The 20,300-nt window shown below is 34.1% G+C and overlaps 1 protein-coding gene across 1 annotated transcript; it reads right to left on the bottom strand.

Moving 5' to 3' along the window:
* Window positions 1–3,993: 3,993 nt before the first annotated feature.
* On the bottom strand, window positions 3,994–16,096 carry LOC111394515 (cytochrome c oxidase subunit 6b-1-like). The gene is made up of 5 exons (XM_023020374.1): window positions 15,931–16,096; window positions 6,303–6,632; window positions 6,113–6,195; window positions 5,941–6,022; window positions 3,994–4,347 (listed from the first exon to the last, which is right to left on the bottom strand). Exons 1-5 carry the CDS (start codon window positions 15,970–15,972, stop codon window positions 4,294–4,296), a joined length of 591 nt encoding a protein of 196 aa, XP_022876142.1. The 5' UTR covers window positions 15,973–16,096; the 3' UTR covers window positions 3,994–4,293.
* Between the last annotated feature and the right edge of the window lie 4,204 nt (window positions 16,097–20,300).

Consider the following 20,300-nt stretch of genomic DNA (forward strand, 5'->3'; position numbering starts at 1 on the left):
GCGAGGAAAATACTTGGGAAATAGAAAAAGATCTTAGAACTTCAAACCATTGATTAAAGCATATCATGCATTGATGGCACCGAGGACGCCGCCAAAACAAATGAGGGAGAATGTTAAGGATCGCAACTTTACTTAGCCCCTTGACACAATCGCAGCTGTAGTTTGTTCAACTTCGACCACACATTGTAAATATTTGTTTCTAGTTTGAGTTGTAATTTTCTTTCAATTGTAATAGTTCTTACAGTTGTAAAATAGCTCTGATATTTGTAAACGTTTAGTATGATTCCTCGTCATTTAAACGTCTACTTCTGTCACTTAAGTTTTTGTTTCGAATGCTATTATAGGGGATATTAGTCATTCAAAAATCTTTCAAATTCACTGGTATCCATCCCTTGCACCTATAATTGTAATTTTCAGCTTTCATCAATCAAATATCAATTTATTTTCAATGCATTCAAATTTTCTGTTGTAAGCTTTCTATAAAATTGTAATCAAAATTTCTTTCATCTCGATGCGATCGAGAAAAGGTGGAAGGTAGTCTAGCCGAGCAGACTATTGCTGTATGGTGTCCTTTTTTGTGTCAAGAAGAAAGGCACCCCGTGAATATGTGTTATGTGGCACTAGAGTCGATGACCAAAGGCCTAGATGATGGAGGTGAGCAAACTTATAGCGGTGATTAGCATAAAGACTGACACAACAATAAAAAAGGAGCTTGGTTTTGTGTTGAAGCACCTAACACCGGGAAGGCAAGAGTAGTGAAGTTGTAGTTGCTAGACTGAATACTGGATTCAGGACTATGGCCTTGTTTGATTCCTGTTATTTTCAAAATATATTTTTCTCTCCCTTCTTTTCAACTCCACATTTTTCAATAAAATAATATTATATGCAAATCTAAAATTTTTCTTATTTTTAACTACACATTCTTTATCAATCTCCTAATTTGATTATCTAAGTTAAAGATAAATAATTAATATTAACCAAATTTTTTATGGGTCTCACAACATTTTGACCACACATTTCAAATTTTTTTTATCAAAATCTACTAAAAATCTAAATTTAATCCCCACCAAACACCCTCTATATTATAGTGAGTGACTTCGATAGAAAGAGAATTGTGAGAAAAGGAAAGTATCAATGTCAATAAGATAAGTCTCGTGGTCAATAAGTTTATCATAGAGATTTTTAAATTGTACAGATGTTTAAAGGGTTTGAAGAATGCTAGTACAAGACCCCGAGTACAATAGATAAGGGGATAGTTAGGAGAGACACCTAGAGAGACTAATTCATCAAAGAGAGCGGTTCCATTGTAAATGGACCAAATAATGATAATTGGACCGGACCATTGTTCTGTCTTTCGGTTCACGGGCCAGACCAACTGATCCTATCCGAATTTAGTAGCTATAGTTGTAGATTGTGGGGTGGGGGAAGATATCAATTATTGAACCCGTAATATTAGTTGTGAAATCTACCATCTTTAACCAGAACAAGGATATACCACTTTAGAGACCATTAAAACAAATAGGATTTTGTTACTTGTACACTTCCATTTACAGAAGAGTTGACAAAAGTAAATGGAAGTGCTGATGTGGATTTAGTTTGCATTAAAAAAAAGAAAAAAGAAAAAGGAAAACTGAAATGAAAAGCTTCTAGTGAAAAACTGAAGATAAATCATTTCGAGTCTTTTCCCACCATTAAGCCCTTGTTTGGCCCCATTAAAATTTAATTCATTTTTCTCTCTCCTCCTATAAACCGTACATTTTTCCGTAAAATAATATTACACGTAAACTCAAAAATTCTCATTACTTTTAACCACATATTTTTCAAAAAGCACCATTTCAAAATCCTTTTTTTTTTCTTTTTTCAAATAATAGAGCTCAAACAAGGGCTAAATTTTCTATGTATTTGTCCTACTTTTTGGGTCATTATGAGATACCAAATGAAATCGAAAAGTTCCATACTTAATACCATTTGGAAATGTTCACGGCCTAGGTTTCCATGTCGTTAATGGTGCGAACAACCAATTATAGCAAATGTTATGGTACATCAAAATAAGTCATTCCAAACTAGTATTTCGATAAACTTTGAAAAATTCTCCGATGTTCATACGCTAGCCGAATTCGCATATCGCCTGTGTCATTTCAAAGCTCATTTCAAGAACTACATGTCTACATCATAGACATATCGAATTGTACAAACGGATATAAAAAATAATTAAATGTGCATCAAAATGTATGATTTAAAAAGAAACATCCAACTCGTCTTTTAAATTATTTTTTTTCACGTATTTCATTAACGTTTATTATTTTTACATAACAAATTTTGCAATATAATTTATATCATATTATTAGGAAACTTTACATGGAGTACGTCGTCAAAAATTTTCAAAATTTTACATCCAAAAAAGTCATACCCATGTAAATTTACATCCAAAAAATTTAAAACTTCAAGGGCATATCTTGATCTCTTTTATAAAATTAATCTCTACCACAACTTCGAAGTAGGATGTAAAATTGGTAAGGCTACACAAAAAAATTGCAAAATCATAAATAGAACTGCACCCGTTGGTTTAGTTCTACGTAGACCCGTGATTTTTTCTCCCTAAACTGAACCAAACCGTTTTAAAATGGTTTGGTTTAGGTTTTATTTTTAAAAATCCCGAACTTCTTTTTTAATCTTTTAATTAAAAATTAATTTTATTAAATTATAAATTTTACAATTTCACTTTTTAGGAAAAAATAATAATTTAACAATACAAATTAAAACTAGCCCATTGAAGTAATCATATATTAAACTAAACTAAAATTATCCTCGAATCATATGGAAAAAAAAAAAGCAAAAAAAGAAGGAGCTTTTAGAAGCCCTACCCTATAGCACGCAATACTAAGGCAGCAAATCACGCATTTTCGGAGCTCAATGAAATATTTGTTGATGCAGTAAAATCCGGCACAGTTCCTGCTTATCTCTTTATTTTTTCTTATATTTTTGTCTATATGCATGTATGTCTATATTTTACTTGTATATGTCAGCAATAAAAGTTGACTTTTTGTTCATTTTTACGTGAAAATACAGACATTGTGTTTGAGATACGTTATTTTGAAAGAATGTATTTTGGAATAATAGATTGATGGAAAATATATGGTTAAAAAATTATGAAAATTTTTGAATTTAAGTGTACGACTATTTTATTGAAGAAAAGTTTGGTTAAAATAATGTCAAATCACTGTCTAAAATGTATTTTTTTTTGAAAGAATACGACTCAAACATGGCCATAATATTAAAATTTGTATGAAATTTTACTGTTTGAGTTGAACTAAGTTTTTTTTACTATAAATATTAATGGAGTGCTTAGGAATACATCGAAATTATGTTAGAATGTGTTTCCTATTATAGGTTTTTTTTTTTTTTTTTTTTTTTTTTTTAACAAATTTCAGATAAGGACATTGTTTCAATTATTATCAAATGAAAGGTTAGAACACAATTTTTATGAAGCCTAAAGGGGTACTGCTGCTACTTTATTGTTGTTCGTAAAAAAGTTTGAGTGAAGAAAGCTATTAACATGTTACTAGATGCCATCCTGCTATTACTTTTTTGCCTTCCTGTTTATATTTTGAATTTCAGACAAATATGAATCTAATTCAACGTTATTAGCTCTTATTTAAATTTATATATTAACTTATTTTAAACATATTACTATAATATCGATAGATAAACCACAAAGTAAAAACGTACCAAACTGTAAATAATGATTTGACTTGATTTGAAAAAAAATTCAAATCATATGAAATGATTTAAGTTGACAATATTGTACAAATCGTCCAAATCAAACCGTATTCACCCCCAAAAGATCAGGGCGAGAGGCAGGCAGGTTGGTAGCACAGACTTGTTGCCCTTTGCTTCTTGCTTCGAAAAATCAATAAAAAAAGATGCCTCGTACTTTTCAGCCCACATAACCTAGCCAGACTCTCAAAATCACAATCCTCCAGGAAAAGAAAATAAACAAAAGCCACAGAATTCGATAATTTTGATTCTACAATGATGACAATAGTGAGTCTTCTAATTTTCATTTTTCCCACAAAAAGAAACAACAGATTAAATAGAGAGTAGTAACACATTTATTTATGATTATTGTTGCAATCTTAGAAAATTAAATGACCATATAATATAAAACTCGTTCATAACAATTTAATCAAAGGGGCCTCTGAACGACACCAAAAAAAACTTTTATTCCCTCAAATTGCTCGAGAAGAAGACTATGCACGTCGCGTTTGCTGGAACTTCAACGGCGTGCACCATCTACAGAGGACCTGGAAAGGTTCCATTTTCCCTCTGCTCATTCCATCTTTCGATCTGCAGTCACAAGTATATAAAAAAACCTCGACTTAGAACATAATATTTATTTGTTATCAGAAAAAAAGTGCTACATCAAGTCCATTCTTTTCAAATTCACACATGCAATAATAAAAAAATGATTTTAAGAAAATTCCTTACAGAACCTAATTCGAATGCTTGCTAGAATTCCAAGAAGTTGTTTACTGTTAAATCCTAGATTTTTGGAAAATCAAAGCAATCCTTCAAACTTGAATGATGATTGGTAAATCCCAATAATGTTGATGAGGAAACCAGAATAATCCGGAAGAGAGATTCCTGGCAACTTGATGACAACCAGAATACCAATAAGGTGATTCTCCTAAGTTGTATGACTATAATTTCTGAAAACAAAGCATCCATCAAACACGAATAATTGGAAATCCCCAAGATTGTGGATGAGAAAATCGGAATGATTCGGAACAGATATACACAGTTACTTGATGACAATAAGATGATTCCCCCAACTTCCATACAAAAATACAACCTTCAAAACAATTAGAAATTGACTGCAGAATATGTTATACGGGAAACCACTGTCGACTTGGCAGTTGAAATAGCAAAAACCAATAGTTTCAGCAGCATGGAATTTTTCTAAGAGTTCAAGCAAATCATCACTGGATTTTTAACAATATATTTATATGCAGAGGACCTGATTTACAAGGAAAAAAAAGAATGATGAATGACAAATATAAAAGGGAGATGATGAAGCAACTTCAGATAATAGATCTGGGTTTTATGAGAAGCTTCCTTGGAATTGAAGTGAAGGAAGAACCTGATATATTCGTTTTTTCTTGAGAAAATTATATAGCAGAATTGTAGAATTTTAACATGGAAATGGAAATGCAAGCCTCTTGCCACATTGATGACTAAAATGAGAAGCTCCCAAAGAATGATGGTGAAATTAAAAGGCAGTAGCAAATTAGCAGTATTTCAGAAGTTAAAAAAATTGAGACAGCTAAAGCTGAAATTATGAAGCAAGCAAAGAAGAAGTGGCATCAATCCAACTACGAGGACAGAAGTGATTGCTGCAGCCAGAAAAAATAAAGTAAAAAAGAAGCCAAAACAGCTGCACCCCTGAGAGTCAGACAAGCTACAACAGCTCTTCAAAGAGATGAAAATTATAAGAAATTTGACAGGAAGAAACTGAAGAAGAAAGCAAGCACGCTAACTGCAACAGTAAGGGTGTAACAAGAGAAAATTTAGCACTGTGAAGAAAAATGAAGATTTCCATTACAGAATACATAGGAACCTAGTATGAAAAGAACCTAATATGAAAACTCTTATAATCTAAAAATTTCCAAGGAAATATATATCCAATAAAAATTAAGACCCGCTAGAATTAGCAATATTGAACACCCCTCACTCAAATATAAATATGTTATCAAATCATTGCAATTTACAAGTGAGCCACTTCATTCTCCTTATTTATCAATTATAAACAAGTATTTGTACCACTAAAATCCCATATACATTCATCCCCATCCTTGACTTTCCCCTGGGTTATGCATTGCTATCAAGACATAAGGAACATAGAAAATCTGTTGTCTTTGCAATGTAATTGATGCAACATACCCATTCGCCCGGACAAAGGGAACGGTAATATTTGGCAAACTTGTTACACTCGGGAGCGTCTTCCCCCTTTGCAGCCACACATCTAAGAAGACAAACGTTTAGTAAAGAAAGAAAAGGCATAATTGATCATAAATTGATAAAAGAAGGTATCATTATAACCAGTCTGACCCACCTGTGGTATTCAATATATCGGGTGAAGCAGTGCCTGGTTTGATTTGTCGTAGGGAAACGAAAGTCAGCTGGTGCCGTCTCAAGCTGGTATCCCAAGGAGAAGAGCAACAGAATGTATAAATCAATAGAGCAAACTCGTCCAGCCCAAGAGCATAAAAAACGGTCGTAATTAATGTTGTAGTCAAACTAACCTTGATCTCTGGAGTCTCTTCAGCTTCTTGCTCACCTGCATCCTCAGGTTCAGCACTGTCAGTGCTTTCTTCACTGGCAGCTGGACTGACCTCACCAGTGGATTCATCGACAGGAATGTTTTCCTTGCTTTCTCCAGAAGCACTATCAGAGTCTTTGCCACTCTCCTCAGCCACAGCAGGGGAAACGTCACTATCAACAGAGACGGGGGTTTCCTCAGGTTGTTCAACAACTTCCTTGGCAACAGCATTTACCGAGGATTTATCCCCAGTTTCTTCCACAGATTTTGCAGGAATTTCTGATTTTACCTCATTCTCCTTCAGTAAATATTGCTATTCATCAAAGAACCACAATTGGTATGCCATAATCAGTCAAGCGAATACAAGCGAAATGAGAATTCAAATCACAAACAAAGAGAACACTTGAGATTCAATTTTATCATTTTTAAAGTTCTTCTCTTAACAAGTTCGATTTTTCAAAGTTCTCATCCCTATATCTCTTCAATAATCATTAGAACCAAGGAAAACAAAAATGTTCACAAATAATGGAAGTCACTAGGCTAAATATTATAGGACTTGTAATGCCATCAAGGACATGGAACCTTAAAGTAAGGTAGCCAAAACTTATGCCAAATATATTTATGGAAGACCCTATCCAGAATAATGTGCTGCCTTTTGGTGTCACATGGGAATTCTAGAAGAATAATGCAAATCATAAAAAAAGTAACTGAGGCGTGGAAAGGTTTCTCAGGCCGGACAAAGATCAAACTGAATAATGAAAGGTGAATAATTTGAGTTCTTAAACTAATTTCATTAGCTTGCTCATGTCTCAATTTTCATTAACTTCCTTCCACCATATGCAAAGACAAATGGTTTCTCATAACAAAAGTTCTATTCAAATCAATAGTCCAAGTCCCAAAATCTCTAGGAACATTACTGTCAACTCTAAGAAAATGAGACACAACTAAAAGATGAAAATGCACATTGCATAAACACAGGTCAATTGGTTCAACTTATGTATACGTTGTTCCAATGAGTCCAACATTTGGTCTTATGAGGACTTGTCTTATTGAAAAGTGGAAGACTTTTCCTTGTAAGCTTAAAGAAATTCTTGATTACATATTCTAAACTCGATTTTCTATTTAAACCAACACCCATGACAATACAAGTGACATTGCCACCAATTCTCCTTTAAAAATGACTGAACCCAACCACTGAAACGATTTCAGTTCTAGTTATTTCATAACTACCATGTACCGCCTTTCATATGTACTCCATTTTTCTTATTCATGAATGATACATTTTAATAATACTGTTTTAAGGATCCAAAATGTCACTAATAAATTTTGACAAATAAAATTTAATGCTTAACTTTGCATGTTTGATTAGCCTCTTAGTTTGAACAAACTTTAGATATAATTTACTATTGATCACATAAAATTATTATGTAACACTTTAGTAATTATAAATTTTCCATATACCACTATATTTTACTATTAGACAGACTGGCTGGCGATCAAAAAGTTTTAGAGCATTATTGCAGAAAAAAATTAGTGGCCTTAGTAAAAGTAGCAAAAGCTTCAAGAGCTATGCGGACAATATCACATGCAACTTCTTAAGCGTAATGTCTAATCTGTCATGAAATTTCATTTCCTCGATTCCGACTCATAATGAAAAAGTTGTATATCAGATACTAGTACAAAATAAAAATTTACACAAAATATAATGTTATAAAATAAGTGATCTTAAACATTGATATCAATGACAATCTTGCACTTAGTATAAATTCCAAATGAAGATAAATTCTTTGGGAAACCTGAGAAGAAGTTAACATGCATTTCAGAAAGGAAAATGAGAAAAGACATTAGAAGGGAAAAATAACAATATAATGCATATGGTGCCTTTGTAATCTGTAAAAGATTACAATTTTCATTTCAGCTATATCATAAATAGAGAGGGATAATTTACAGTAGTTAAAAACTGAAGTTTAATGTTAGTCACACAAATACCACCAATTCTAGGATTGAACCCAGAGACCTGCATCTGGTAAACAATACTACATAACTACAAGTCTAATACAACCTAAGTGCTGAAAACTTTGTTATACTAACCCTTGAAGCATGAACTGCATATTTGACATGGTTTTATACACTATTACCCCAGAATCACGTGGAAATAAATGGTAGAGAACGCAAAGAGTAACTTTTTGAGCTAGTTCCACGAGTGGTATGTTATGAAGGAACAGGTCAGCTGAATTGGGGAGACAAAGGCAAGAGGAACACCAGGAAGAAGACAAGCCAGCCACCGGGTATTGAAATCAAGTGACAGTGTCGTTTCAAATAAATGAAACGGTGCCATTTTGAGTCAATAGTGCTGAATGTAATATGAATGCGTTTTATTTATTGCATTTCCATAAATGCGTTCCTTCCTTCTATTTTGGTTATACCAAAAGGGAGGGGAGAAATGGGCACGAAAAAACAGAATCATTGTGAACCTTTCCCCTCAAAATTCTCTTCTTCTCTCTTTCCCTTCCGTTTTATCCCTTCTCTGTTTTGTTATTCCTTGTTATTTTTGTGAAAGTTTCAATTCAATTAATAGATTTCCAACTCAGGTGTTGATATCATCTGATTTGATTCATTATCGTGTTGAGTGGAGTAACATTTTATCTGGTTTGGTCGAAACTGAGCTTCAACCATTACATTTGTTATAAGAGTAGCTACGTGAACTGAGATGGTTGAGTCTCGAAGTAACTAAGTCGAATGAGGACCATCTGAAGCGTTTGGACAAGGTCACTGATCTGGGGATAGCCCTTAAATCCTCAGACTAGATGCTAAAGGTAGTGAGTACCAAGCAGGATAGAATGGAGCAATTAATGGGTGAGATGAACCAAAAGTATGAATCTATTGTCGCGATGTTAGCCCAGATGAATGGGGGTAAAACCGATAATAAGGAGAAACAAATCGAAGGAAGTGCAATACTGTTCCTAACCATTGGTGATAGCAGCCGTGGAAGTGAGTACCATTTAGGTAACTCCAATGGAAATGGAGAATTTAAATTGAATTCCAAATTACCCAAAATAGACTTTCCTTATTTTGGAGGAGATGGACGGCCTAGGGAGTGGTTGCGAAAGGCGAAAAAGCACTTCCAGATTCATCAAATAGAAGATGAGTTGAGGGTAGGAATTGCCGAAATGTACCTCAAAGGGAAAGCTGACATGGTTCCATGGATTTATTTCCAGCCACCCCCATGCTGATTGGGACATGTTCTCGAGGAAAATTTGCTGGAGGTTTGCCGAGAACACAGCAAGGGAAGTAATAGAAGTCTTCAGCAAGCTAAGACAGAAGGGTTCTATGATTGAATGCCAGGAACAATTTGAAAAATTGAAATCCTAGATGATGGTTTCCTTGCAACACTTGCCAGAGTCCTATATTTCTATCTTTACTAGTGGCCTGAAAGATGAGTTGAGGGTAGGAATTGCCGAAATGCAACTCAAAGGGAAAGCTGACATATGGTTCCATAGATTTATTTCCAGCCACCCCCATGCTAATTGGGACATGTTCTCGAGGGAAATTTACAGGAGGTTTGCCGAGAGCATAGTAAAGGAAGTAATAGAAGTCTCCAGCAAGCTAAGACAGAAGGGTTCTATGATTGAATGCCAAGAACAATTTGAAAAATTGAAATCCGAAATGATAGTTTCCTTGCCACACGTGCCAGAGTCCTATATTTCTATCTTTACTAGTGGCTTGATAGATGAGATCAAATGAATGGTAAAAATCATTCAACCATAAACACAAGCCAAAGCCTTCGAAATTGCCATCCTACAAGAAAATACCATTACAAACCTCAAAAAGGGCCCTAAAGCCTTCAAACCGTACCCAACAAATAAATGGACCATCCCAACCTCTAAACCAAATGAACCCACTCCCAAATCCACACCCTACACTGAATCAAAAATCCCCAACTTTCAAGTAAACAAAGAGCTAGGGTTATGCTATAAGTGTGATGAGAAGTACACTAGAGATCACATTTGCAAAAACAGGATGATCAATTTCATCTTAATAGATGAAGAGAAGGATGAGGTGGCAGAGGAACCGCCTAGAGATAAAGGAGAGCAAATAGATAAAAGAGGTGTAGATGAACTAATGGAAATTTCACTATATGCATTGGTGGACAATAACAAGGGTAAAACTTCTAGGTTACCAGGGTTGATTGAAGGAAAAGGGATGTCTATTCCGATAGATAATGGAAGCACTCATAGCTTCATCAATGAGCAGTCGGTTAGTAGCATTAGTCGCAACCTACAAGCAGCCAAACCTACCTCAATAGCTGTAGCAGGAGGGAAATAGTTAGCAAAGCTATTTGCAACCAACTTGGAAGATGCAAGATCTAAAGTTCCAATACAAATTAAGGGTTCTCAAATTAGGGGACAGTAATATGGTAGCAGAAGTGGACTGGCTAAATGAATTCAGCCTTGTATTATTTGATTTCATAAAGGGAAGCATTGCCTTCAGCTACGAAGGAATCAAAATGGAACTTCAAGATGAAACTATTAGGGAGGAATTTCAAATGTTGATTGACAATAAAGAGAAAGGGTGGAATAGGAGTCAAACTTATGGAATAATGGCACAAATTGCTGCCATCACTGAAGAAGACAAAAATATACCCCTGCAGAACTAGAAGCTATGTTGAAGCAATTTCCCATGGTGTTTTTGGAGCCAAAAGGCTTATCCCCACCCAGATTCAGTGATCACCATATACCTCTAAAGGATGGGGCACAACCGTTCAGGATGAGACCATACAAGTGCCCTTACATGCAAAAGGCAGAAATAGAAAGGATGGTTAAAGAAATGAGAGAAAATGGCATCAAACAACCAAGTAACAGTCCCTTAACTTCACCTGTGTTGTTGGTAAAAAAGAAAGATGGTACTTGGCAATTATGTGTAGATTATAAACAGCTTAATAATCTCATAATCAAGGACAAGTATCCTATGCCATTGATAGATGAATTGCTGGACGAGTTGAAAGGAGGCAAGTGGTTTACAAAGATTGATTTGATTTGAGGGCTTGCTATCATCAAATTAGAGTAGCAACAGAATATGTCCATAAAACAGCCTTCAAAACTCATGAAGGTCTTTATGAATTCAAAGTAATGCCATTTGGATTGACAAATGCGTCACCCACATTTCAATGCCTGATGAATAATGTATTCAAGCAACATCTCAGAAAGTTCATCTTAGTGTTTTTTTATGATATCTTGTTGTATAGTGCTGACATAAAATCTCACTGAGAGCATGTTACCGTGGTACTGGAAACCCTCAAAAACCATCAACTTTATGCTAAGGATAGTAAGTGTTCCTTTGGACAATCTCAGATCGAATACCTAGGTTATATTATTTCTGCAAAAGGGGTATCAGCTCATCCTTCTATAATCACTACAATGCAAAGGTGGCCTATTCTAGTCAATGTCAAGCAGCTTAGAGGGTATGGAGCTATTGCTAGGCCTCTAATTGACCTACTTAAGAAAGATAGCTTCCATGGAATGAAAGTGCTGAATTAGCATTCCAAATATTGAAGAAGGTCATGAGTACTATACCAATTCTAGCGTTGCCAGACTTTCTATACCCTTTGTCATAGAAACTGATGCTCGTTATGGTGGATTAGGGGCTGTCTTGATGCAAAACAGAAGACCCATAGCCTACCTAAGTAAGGGCATTTGTTACAGGAATTTGTGATTATCAATCTATGAGAAGGAGCTCCTAGCACTAGTAACTGCCGTTGGGAAGTGGAGGCACTATCTAGAGGGTCATCACTTCATCATCAAGACTGACCATCAGTCACTTAAGTATCTGTTGGAGCAAAAAATCACGACCCCATTGCAACAAAAGTGGCTATCTAAGCTGTTGGGACTCAGCTACGAGATTCAGTACAAGAAAGGTTCAGATAAGGTAGCAAATGCCTTATCTAGAAGGGAGATGAAATGTCTAGCTGTCACTGCTGTGACACCTCGATGGATAGAAAGAAGTGATAGCTAGATACGAAAGGGATGGGCTTGCAAAAGAGAAAATTAATGCACTGTTGCTCAATGGCCAGGCTGTCCCAGATTATTAGTACTTAAATGGGCTACTTAAATACAGATCCAGAATCTATATTGGGACTGATGGAGGGTGAGGAAGAAGCTAATCGTAGCCATTCATGCTTCGCAAGAAGGAGGGCATTCAGGTGTTCAAGCTAGCATTCACAAAGCGAAACAGTACGTGTTTTCGCCGGGGACGAGTAAAGAGATTAAGCAAGAAGTTTTAGAATGTGACACGTGTCAATGGTGTAAGAATGAACAGTGGCATATCTTGGGCTCTTACAGCCCTTACCTGAACCACAGTACGCTACAAATGTGATATTAGTAGTGGTAGACGGGTTTACTAAGTATGCACATTTTATCACTCTGGCTCATCCTTTCTCAGCTTCATCTATTGCGAGGTTGTTTTTGGATCACATCTACAAGTTGCATGGTATGCCACATAACATTGTCACAAGCAGAGATAAAATATTTACCGATGAGTTTTGGCAAGAATTGTTCAAGCATTTGGGGGTGGCCAAACTATAGTTAAGTACAGTTTATCACCCCCAAACCAACGGGCAAACAGAGAGGCTGAATTAGTGTTTGGAAATGTATCTTCGATGCATGATGTATATGCACCCTAAGCAATGGAGTAAATGGGTTAGCTTGGTTGAATGGTGGTACAATACGACTCTGCACACAACTTAATAAATGACCCCATTTGAGGCGTTATATGGTCTTAAACCACCCCAGTTGACTTTGGGTCCAAACCAACAGAGTAACATTGTAGCAGTAGAGGATATACTTCCGAAAGACATAAAATGGATCAGCTACTGAAAGAGAATCTAACACAAGCGATAGATAGGATGAAACATTATGGAGATAAACACAAAATGGATCAGCTACTGAAAGAATTTTAGTTGGAAGATTAGCTTTGTCTTAAGTTACACCCATATGCTCAACAAGCAGTGGCTAGAAGAACTAACAACAAACTCTTAGTGAGGTATTATGGACCATATTAGATGATTCAGAGAACTGGATCAATGGCAAGCTGGAAGTACCTGCTACAACCGTAATTCATCCACTTTTCCACGTTCCATTACTTAAGAAGAAGATTGGGGAAAAGAAGTTCCTATTCGTACACTTCCAAATAGAATCAAATACATGGAGAGCATAATCAGCCTCTACGGGTGTTGTCTATACGGCAGATCATTCAGAATGGGCCAGCTGTAAAACAATGGCTAGTCCACTGAAAGGGCTCCAATCCGGATGAGGCGACTTGGGAGACTGCTAAGAACATGCAGGCATCTTTTCCATCCTTTCAACCTTGGGGACAAGGTGTAGCTGAGGGGGAGGGATTTCATGAAGGAACACGTCTGCTGAAATGGGGAGACAAAGGCAAGAGGAACACCAAGAAGAAGACAAGCCAGCTACCGGGTTTTGAAATCAAGTAACGGCGTCGTTTCACATAAACGAAACGATGCCGTTTTGAGTCAATAGTGATGAATATAATAGGAATCTGTTTTATTTATTGCATTTTCATAAACGCGTTCCTTCTTTCTATTTTGGTTATATCGGAAGGGAGAGGAGGGAAATGGGCGCAAAAAAACAGAATCATTGTGAACCTTTCCTTTCAAATTATCTTCTTTTCTCTTTCCCTTTCGTTCTGTCCCTTCCTTGATTTGTTATTTTCCCCCCCCCCCCCCCCCCCCCCCCCTCCTCTTCTTTTTTTTTTTTCCCTCTTTGTTTTTTTTTCCCCCCCCCCCCCCCCCCTTTTTTTTTTGAAAGTTTCAGTTCGATAAATAGATTTCTAGCTTGGGTTGTTGATATCATCTAATTTGATTCATTATTGTGTTTCTTGGAATTACATTTTTGGGGGAAGATACCAGAACATAATATGAACCTCAAAATGTAACATTTGATACCTATCATGCTACAGACTCGTGGAAGCCTATCGAATTAGACATAATCCCACGAATATGAGAATGACATTTGTGATTTGTGCCATATAGCTAAAGGAAAAAAACCACCAGTCATCATTCTTTCTGACATGGAAAGCAAAAGCTCACCAAGCAAGCATAGTTACTACAAAGTGATAAGAGTAAGAGAAAGATTTATTTTTACTTAACAATTTATTTTACTTAGTCATAACTGTAAAGTACGTAGAATAAGAATTTATGATGACCAAAGTCACCAAACATGTGGTAAGATGACTGTCAATTCCAATGTCTAAAATGGCTAGCAAATTATCCTCATTTATAAGGGAACCAAACTTGAACTTCTCCACGGCCTCTCCCCTCCTTGCAGGGGAATTTTTCCTCTCCCCCCCCCCCCCCCCCCCCCCCCCCCCCCCCCAGCCCCACCCCCCCCAAACCACCACCACCAAGATCTCCAGTAGCATTGTACCAGAGAAGTCTTCAATCCTGTTCCTATTTAGCCAAAAACCCATATAAGGTGTGAGTGAGCCAATCAAGACCTGTATTTTAGTCATCTTAACTTTTTGGCAAGTTTAGGGGAGCCTAAAATCACTAGAGTTCCGGTTATATTATCTATTGCTATTTGACCAGCCTAAAATATTATAAAGTTCAAACACAATGTTATGGCTAACTATGTATTGAGTCATTTATCTTTTATCTTAGTTAGTTGGACTTGTATTATATTTGGGCTAGCCCAAAGCCCATTACTCTTAGGTTGTTCAATATATGATTTTGGTGGAAGACGATGAAGGGGTCGTATGTTGAATTGAAATTGGCTGTTGCCGGTCGTCTTCCCCCTCCCTCCGCTGCTTCTTCTTCTCCTCTGTGTTTCTTCTGGTAAGCTTCTTCTTCTTCTGCTTACACTTATTCTCTTTTCTTCTTTTATCCGAATCTTCATCTCCTCTTCTTCTTGCTTCTACTTCTTCCCAGTTTCTCTTGCTTTCTTCTCTTCTTCGCTAGTTCTTCCTCTCCTCTTCTTGTATTATTAATCTTCTCCAGTTCTCCGTCTCTTTCTTGTTCTGCTAAACCATATTTTTGTCTTTATGTTTATTTTGTAAATTGTAAATCCCCTACATTGTAATGGAATCATCTATTAATGGAATCAATGGTTGATTTTGGCTAGACATAAACTGGTTCGTGTTTGTAAGTTCAGTTTATATTCCTCACTTTGAGCAATTATAATTTATATTCCGCTTCCTGAGTTTATAATTGCTGGTTATTGGTTGAGTTAGTTGAAAATTGGACTCCAACCATAACACACAACTCTAATATTTGAAGAGCCCGTATTGCAAACCCAATATGAGTGTGCTTGATTCACCATGAAACCCTAATGATACATCATAAGATGAAAAAATTATTTATTTACATATGATGCTTTCGATTTTACAGATTTGGTCCTTGGAATTTAAGCTGGAAAAAATTCAATTACATTTAACCAAACCTGATCCGGCAACATCTAATCTGGTAGATGGTGAAACTCAGAGCTTGATAATATAATTTCACGGAAAATAATTTAACAACAATATACAATAAAGAAAAATTAAAAACTGAAACTATAAGAACAATAAAGATTAAAAGCGAGTATAGAAAGATAAATTACCTCAGCTAGGGACGGGGTATTGGAGGCTTCAACTTCAGCCATTGATTGCACGAACTAATTGAAGAGGCCAATTGAGAGAGAAGATGCAGGAAAGTCAGAGGAAAAAATGGGGCAGGCGGAGAAGAGTCTAGGGAATGACTCAATAAGGAAATGGTTAGCAAGAAAGACATGGTTTTGGGCCGTACATATAACGGGCCGTAATGGACTGGACCAATCCAGAGTTGGTGCATGCTTGGTTGAGTATTAGAAAGAGAGATTTTTAGCGAAAATAACTTCAACCCCTACATTCTTTGTTAAAAAAAAAAAAAAATACATTTTTGAATAGTGTTTTGTTGAAAAATATGTGATTAAGAAATAAAAAAATCATTAATTTATATATAATATTATTTTATTGAAGAATGTGTGATTGATATGATATCAAATCACTGTTGAAAAATGTATTTTGATCAAAAAATGAGGCTCAAACAACAGCTCAATTTCAAAAATTAGATATAATTATTTTTCTAAATAATATATATATACACACACACACCATTTCTCTCTCTATCTATTACTTCCTTCTCTGCATACTGTCTCTCTCTCTCTCTTCAAATAGTTCAACAAATTACGAAAGCGTACGAACCATCTCTCTAAAATATCTGTTTCTCGATCCTTCACGTATTTCTTCGCATGGTGGCACAAGTTAAGCTCTGTATGCTATGCAAAATCCACTTTCATTTGTTAATATCTCTCTCTAGATCTCTCACATATTTGGTACTGACTATTAATAGATTTTAAATCTAGAATTTGCTATGAGATAGAATGGCTTTTAATGGGCTACAAATGTCGTATAGTGCTGGGTTTTTCAATGTATAGATATGTATGTGTTGTGGTGTTGATGCAATGGTTGTACGAGGTGGTGGTGGTGGTGGTGGTGGATGTGCAAATTCGCCTGATAGTGGTGTGATAAAAGTATAGATCTGTGTATTGGTTATGGTAGTGGTGATTATGATGAGGCACCAGCATTTTGAGTACAAATCTATGCAATGGTGTAATGGTTGTGTTGAGATGACAATGGTGTCTTTTGGTTGTGTCGGTGGTAGGTTGGAATGGGTTTGGAGTGGGTGGGATGTTGGGTAGTTGTCACTAAATTATAGGATAATTGTAACCAATAAATTGAGTAATTTGGGATCAATACATAATATGTGACCTAAGAATTGTGCGATTTGTAACTAAATCCGTATTTGTAACATATAATTCATGTCTTATGATTAATAAATGAATTGTGACGAAGTAATTGGATAATTTGAGATTAATAAATAAATTATGACCAATTTTTCAAAATTTAAGAACGTTATATGAGTTGTAGCCAATTAATTTGATAATTTATAATCAATAAATAATTTGTGACTAATAAAATCATATAATTTGTGATTAAATTTGAAATTTTGACCCATAATTGTATCTTTGTGACTGACATATGAACTTAATCATAAATTATGTGTTAATGTGACAGTGATCTACTTAATTACATTATAGGTCAAATTTTTTTATTAAGGCCCCGTTTGATTGCACGAAATTTTCCATGGAACTTGGAATTCGAATTCCAACTTCCACTTTTGGCCTGTTTGATTGACAAAATTTTCCAGGAAATTGATTTTCCATGAATTTCTAGGTACAACACCTTAAAGCGTGATTTTCCACCTTTTTTTTTCCTAGGGGATAGGTGGTTTTTGGTTTTCCACCTTTTTTTATTTTTATTTTTTTTGCTTTTTTTATTTTTTTTTTAATTGTTGGCAATGGGAACAAATTTTAGGAATAATTGTAAAAGAGGATATCCCTGAAATTGACAATTTCCACGTAAAACAAAGTCAAACGAACATAAAAAAATACTTTTACTTCAACATTTTCCACGTGAAAAATTTATACAATCAAACACAATAATTTACAATTTCCATGAAAATAATTTCTAGGTAATTCAATTCCCTGGAATTCATTTTCTTTCCACCTAAATTCCATCTTCGCAATCAAACAGACCCTAAATGTTACAAAATGTGGCAACATAAATCATGATTTATATCAATTTTGAGAGATAGAGTATGAGATTTAAGAGAGAAGGAAAAAGTGTAAGGTCTAAGAGAGAGAAAGTGAGCGATGACATGCGAGAGAAAAATATATTAAATGATATACTTTAGAGAGAGAAAAAGTGTGATGAGTAAGATAGAGAATGTGAGATTCTGAATATTAGAGAGAGAATTTTATGTGTGAGAAATAATATTTAATTGATATATATATACTGTCATGTTAGCACCTTGCTAGTCAGTTTTTTCCTTTTATTTTTCAATGGTAATTCCTCAACTATTATTTCTGTAAAATTTATGTTGATTTTTCTGTACTTATAGCATTGTTCATTAAGATATGACATTGTTGATGGAAATATCATAAATTAATTAATTTTCCTAAATTTCTTTCATAATATCTCAAAAATATATAATATGTTATATATCACATGATTTTTGAAATATTTTTGTAAGTTCATTAAAAGTGAAATTGTATACTTAAAGTCAAAATGTTCAATCGGGATCAAACCTGACGTAATAAATAAATATTTATAAGCATTTTAATATTATTTTGACAACAATATATAATTAAATTTTCATACCACATATTCAAAATAAATATAAATATTCTTCAAATATATATATTTTTAACATAGAACTTATTAGTTTTTAATTCGTTGAATAACTTAGAAAAACATACAAATCAAGACATGGAAAACTTCAAAATATAGATTAAAGAGTTATTAGATTTAAAAGTAATAAGACTCTCTAGCAATTAACATAGATCAACATCTTTTATGTTTAGAAATCATATTGAGCTTAAAAGAGAAAAAGCAAGAATGGTTATAAATTGTAAAAGATTAAATGATAATACTTACCAAAAACGGATATAAATATCAGACAAAGACATGTTAATGGTTAAAATAAAAAATAGTAAAATATTTTTCTAAGTTTGATTGTAAATCTAGATTTTGCAAATAAAAATGGCAACATATTCTACTCCATGGATAGTTTTGACAACATCGCTAAGATATTTTGAACGGTTAATCTTGTCTTTTAGATTAAAAAATGCACCATTTATATTTTAAAGAAAGACTAATTATATATTCATTTCTTTTCCATTCCTTTGTGTGCATATAGATAATATTTTCGTACATAGCGAAAATTAGAAAGAACGTATGAAACATTTAGAGATAGTTTCAAATAAATTCATCGAAATGATTTAGTTATATAGTTTCAAATAAATTCATCGAAATGATTTAGTTATAAATAAAAAGACAAATTTAAATAAATAAACAAGAAGTTCAATTCTTAGGAATAATTTTAGGAGAATGAAAAATTTAACTTCAACCACACATAGTTCAAACAATTTTACAGTTTTGAGATAAAATTGAAGAAACTAAAAAATTACAAGCCATTTTAGGATTTTTGGATTATGCTAGACATTTTATTAAAGATTTAGGAAAAAGTGGGGCCATTATATATCATTTTATCTAGCAAAGGACAGATATATTTGTAATTAGTCAGATATAGAACTAGTTAAAAAAGTAAAAGAAGAAATTAAAAATTGTACCATCTTTAAAATTACTTTTAAATAGTGAATACAAATAATAGAAACAGATAGTGGAGGAATTTTATATTTTATACTAAATAAATATAGTGATAAAAATGAAGAATGGATTTGTAGATATGCTAGTGGAAATATAAGATAAAGGAAAATACTTGACCAATTTAGATTATGAGATAATGGCTATTATACATAATATAAAAAGCTTTAAATTATTTTTCAATACTGAATTTACTTTTAAAATAGATTGTTGAGCTATACTAAAACTTATCAAAAAGATAAATTTTGATTAAATGAGACATAAAAGATGGTTAAAATTGCATGAAATATTAAATAGCTACAAAGTCAATATAGAGAATATAGATAACACAGTAATCAATTTTCTAACAAATTACTTTCATAATTCAGATGGATTAGGGGATGATGAACTTTAGGAATGTCACTCGAGTAGCCCCACAAGGATCTAATATTCAATTTAGAAGAAATAATCTAGAAAGACTCTCAGAAAAAGAGTGTTGTCTACTAAATAATCTCTAAATGACACGTGACTCTAAATAGAAATTAGACAACATTAATGATTTGGCCAATTATTTTAGATAGATTCATAATCATGTAGATAGCAAAAATTTCAGTTTATTTGCTACTCAATAATTAAAGATAAAAATCTAAGCATAAATAACTATTGGCAAGAAGTATTACAACAGGTAAACAGATTTACAAGACCTTTTGTTTAGAGGATTTTATACTTTATAGGAAGTTTTAGA

The sequence above is a fragment of the Olea europaea genome, chromosome 5, assembly GCF_002742605.1.
Source record: "Olea europaea var. sylvestris chromosome 5, O_europaea_v1, whole genome shotgun sequence".
Lineage (NCBI taxonomy): Eukaryota > Viridiplantae > Streptophyta > Magnoliopsida > Lamiales > Oleaceae > Olea > Olea europaea.

What these genes read in the sequence shown, in the direction of transcription:
- LOC111394515 (XM_023020374.1), bottom strand. Translation starts at nt 15,972, where the DNA reads ATGGCTGAAGTTGAAGCCTCCAATACCCCGTCCCTAGCTGAG. An exon ending in AAGAGACTCCAGAGATCAAG is followed by an intron (nt 6,196 to 6,302) that starts GTTAGTTTGACT and finishes TTGGGATACCAG; the next exon opens with CTTGAGACGGCACCAGCTGA. An exon ending in CGATATATTGAATACCACAG is followed by an intron (nt 6,023 to 6,112) that starts GTGGGTCAGACT and finishes TTGTCTTCTTAG; the next exon opens with ATGTGTGGCTGCAAAGGGGG.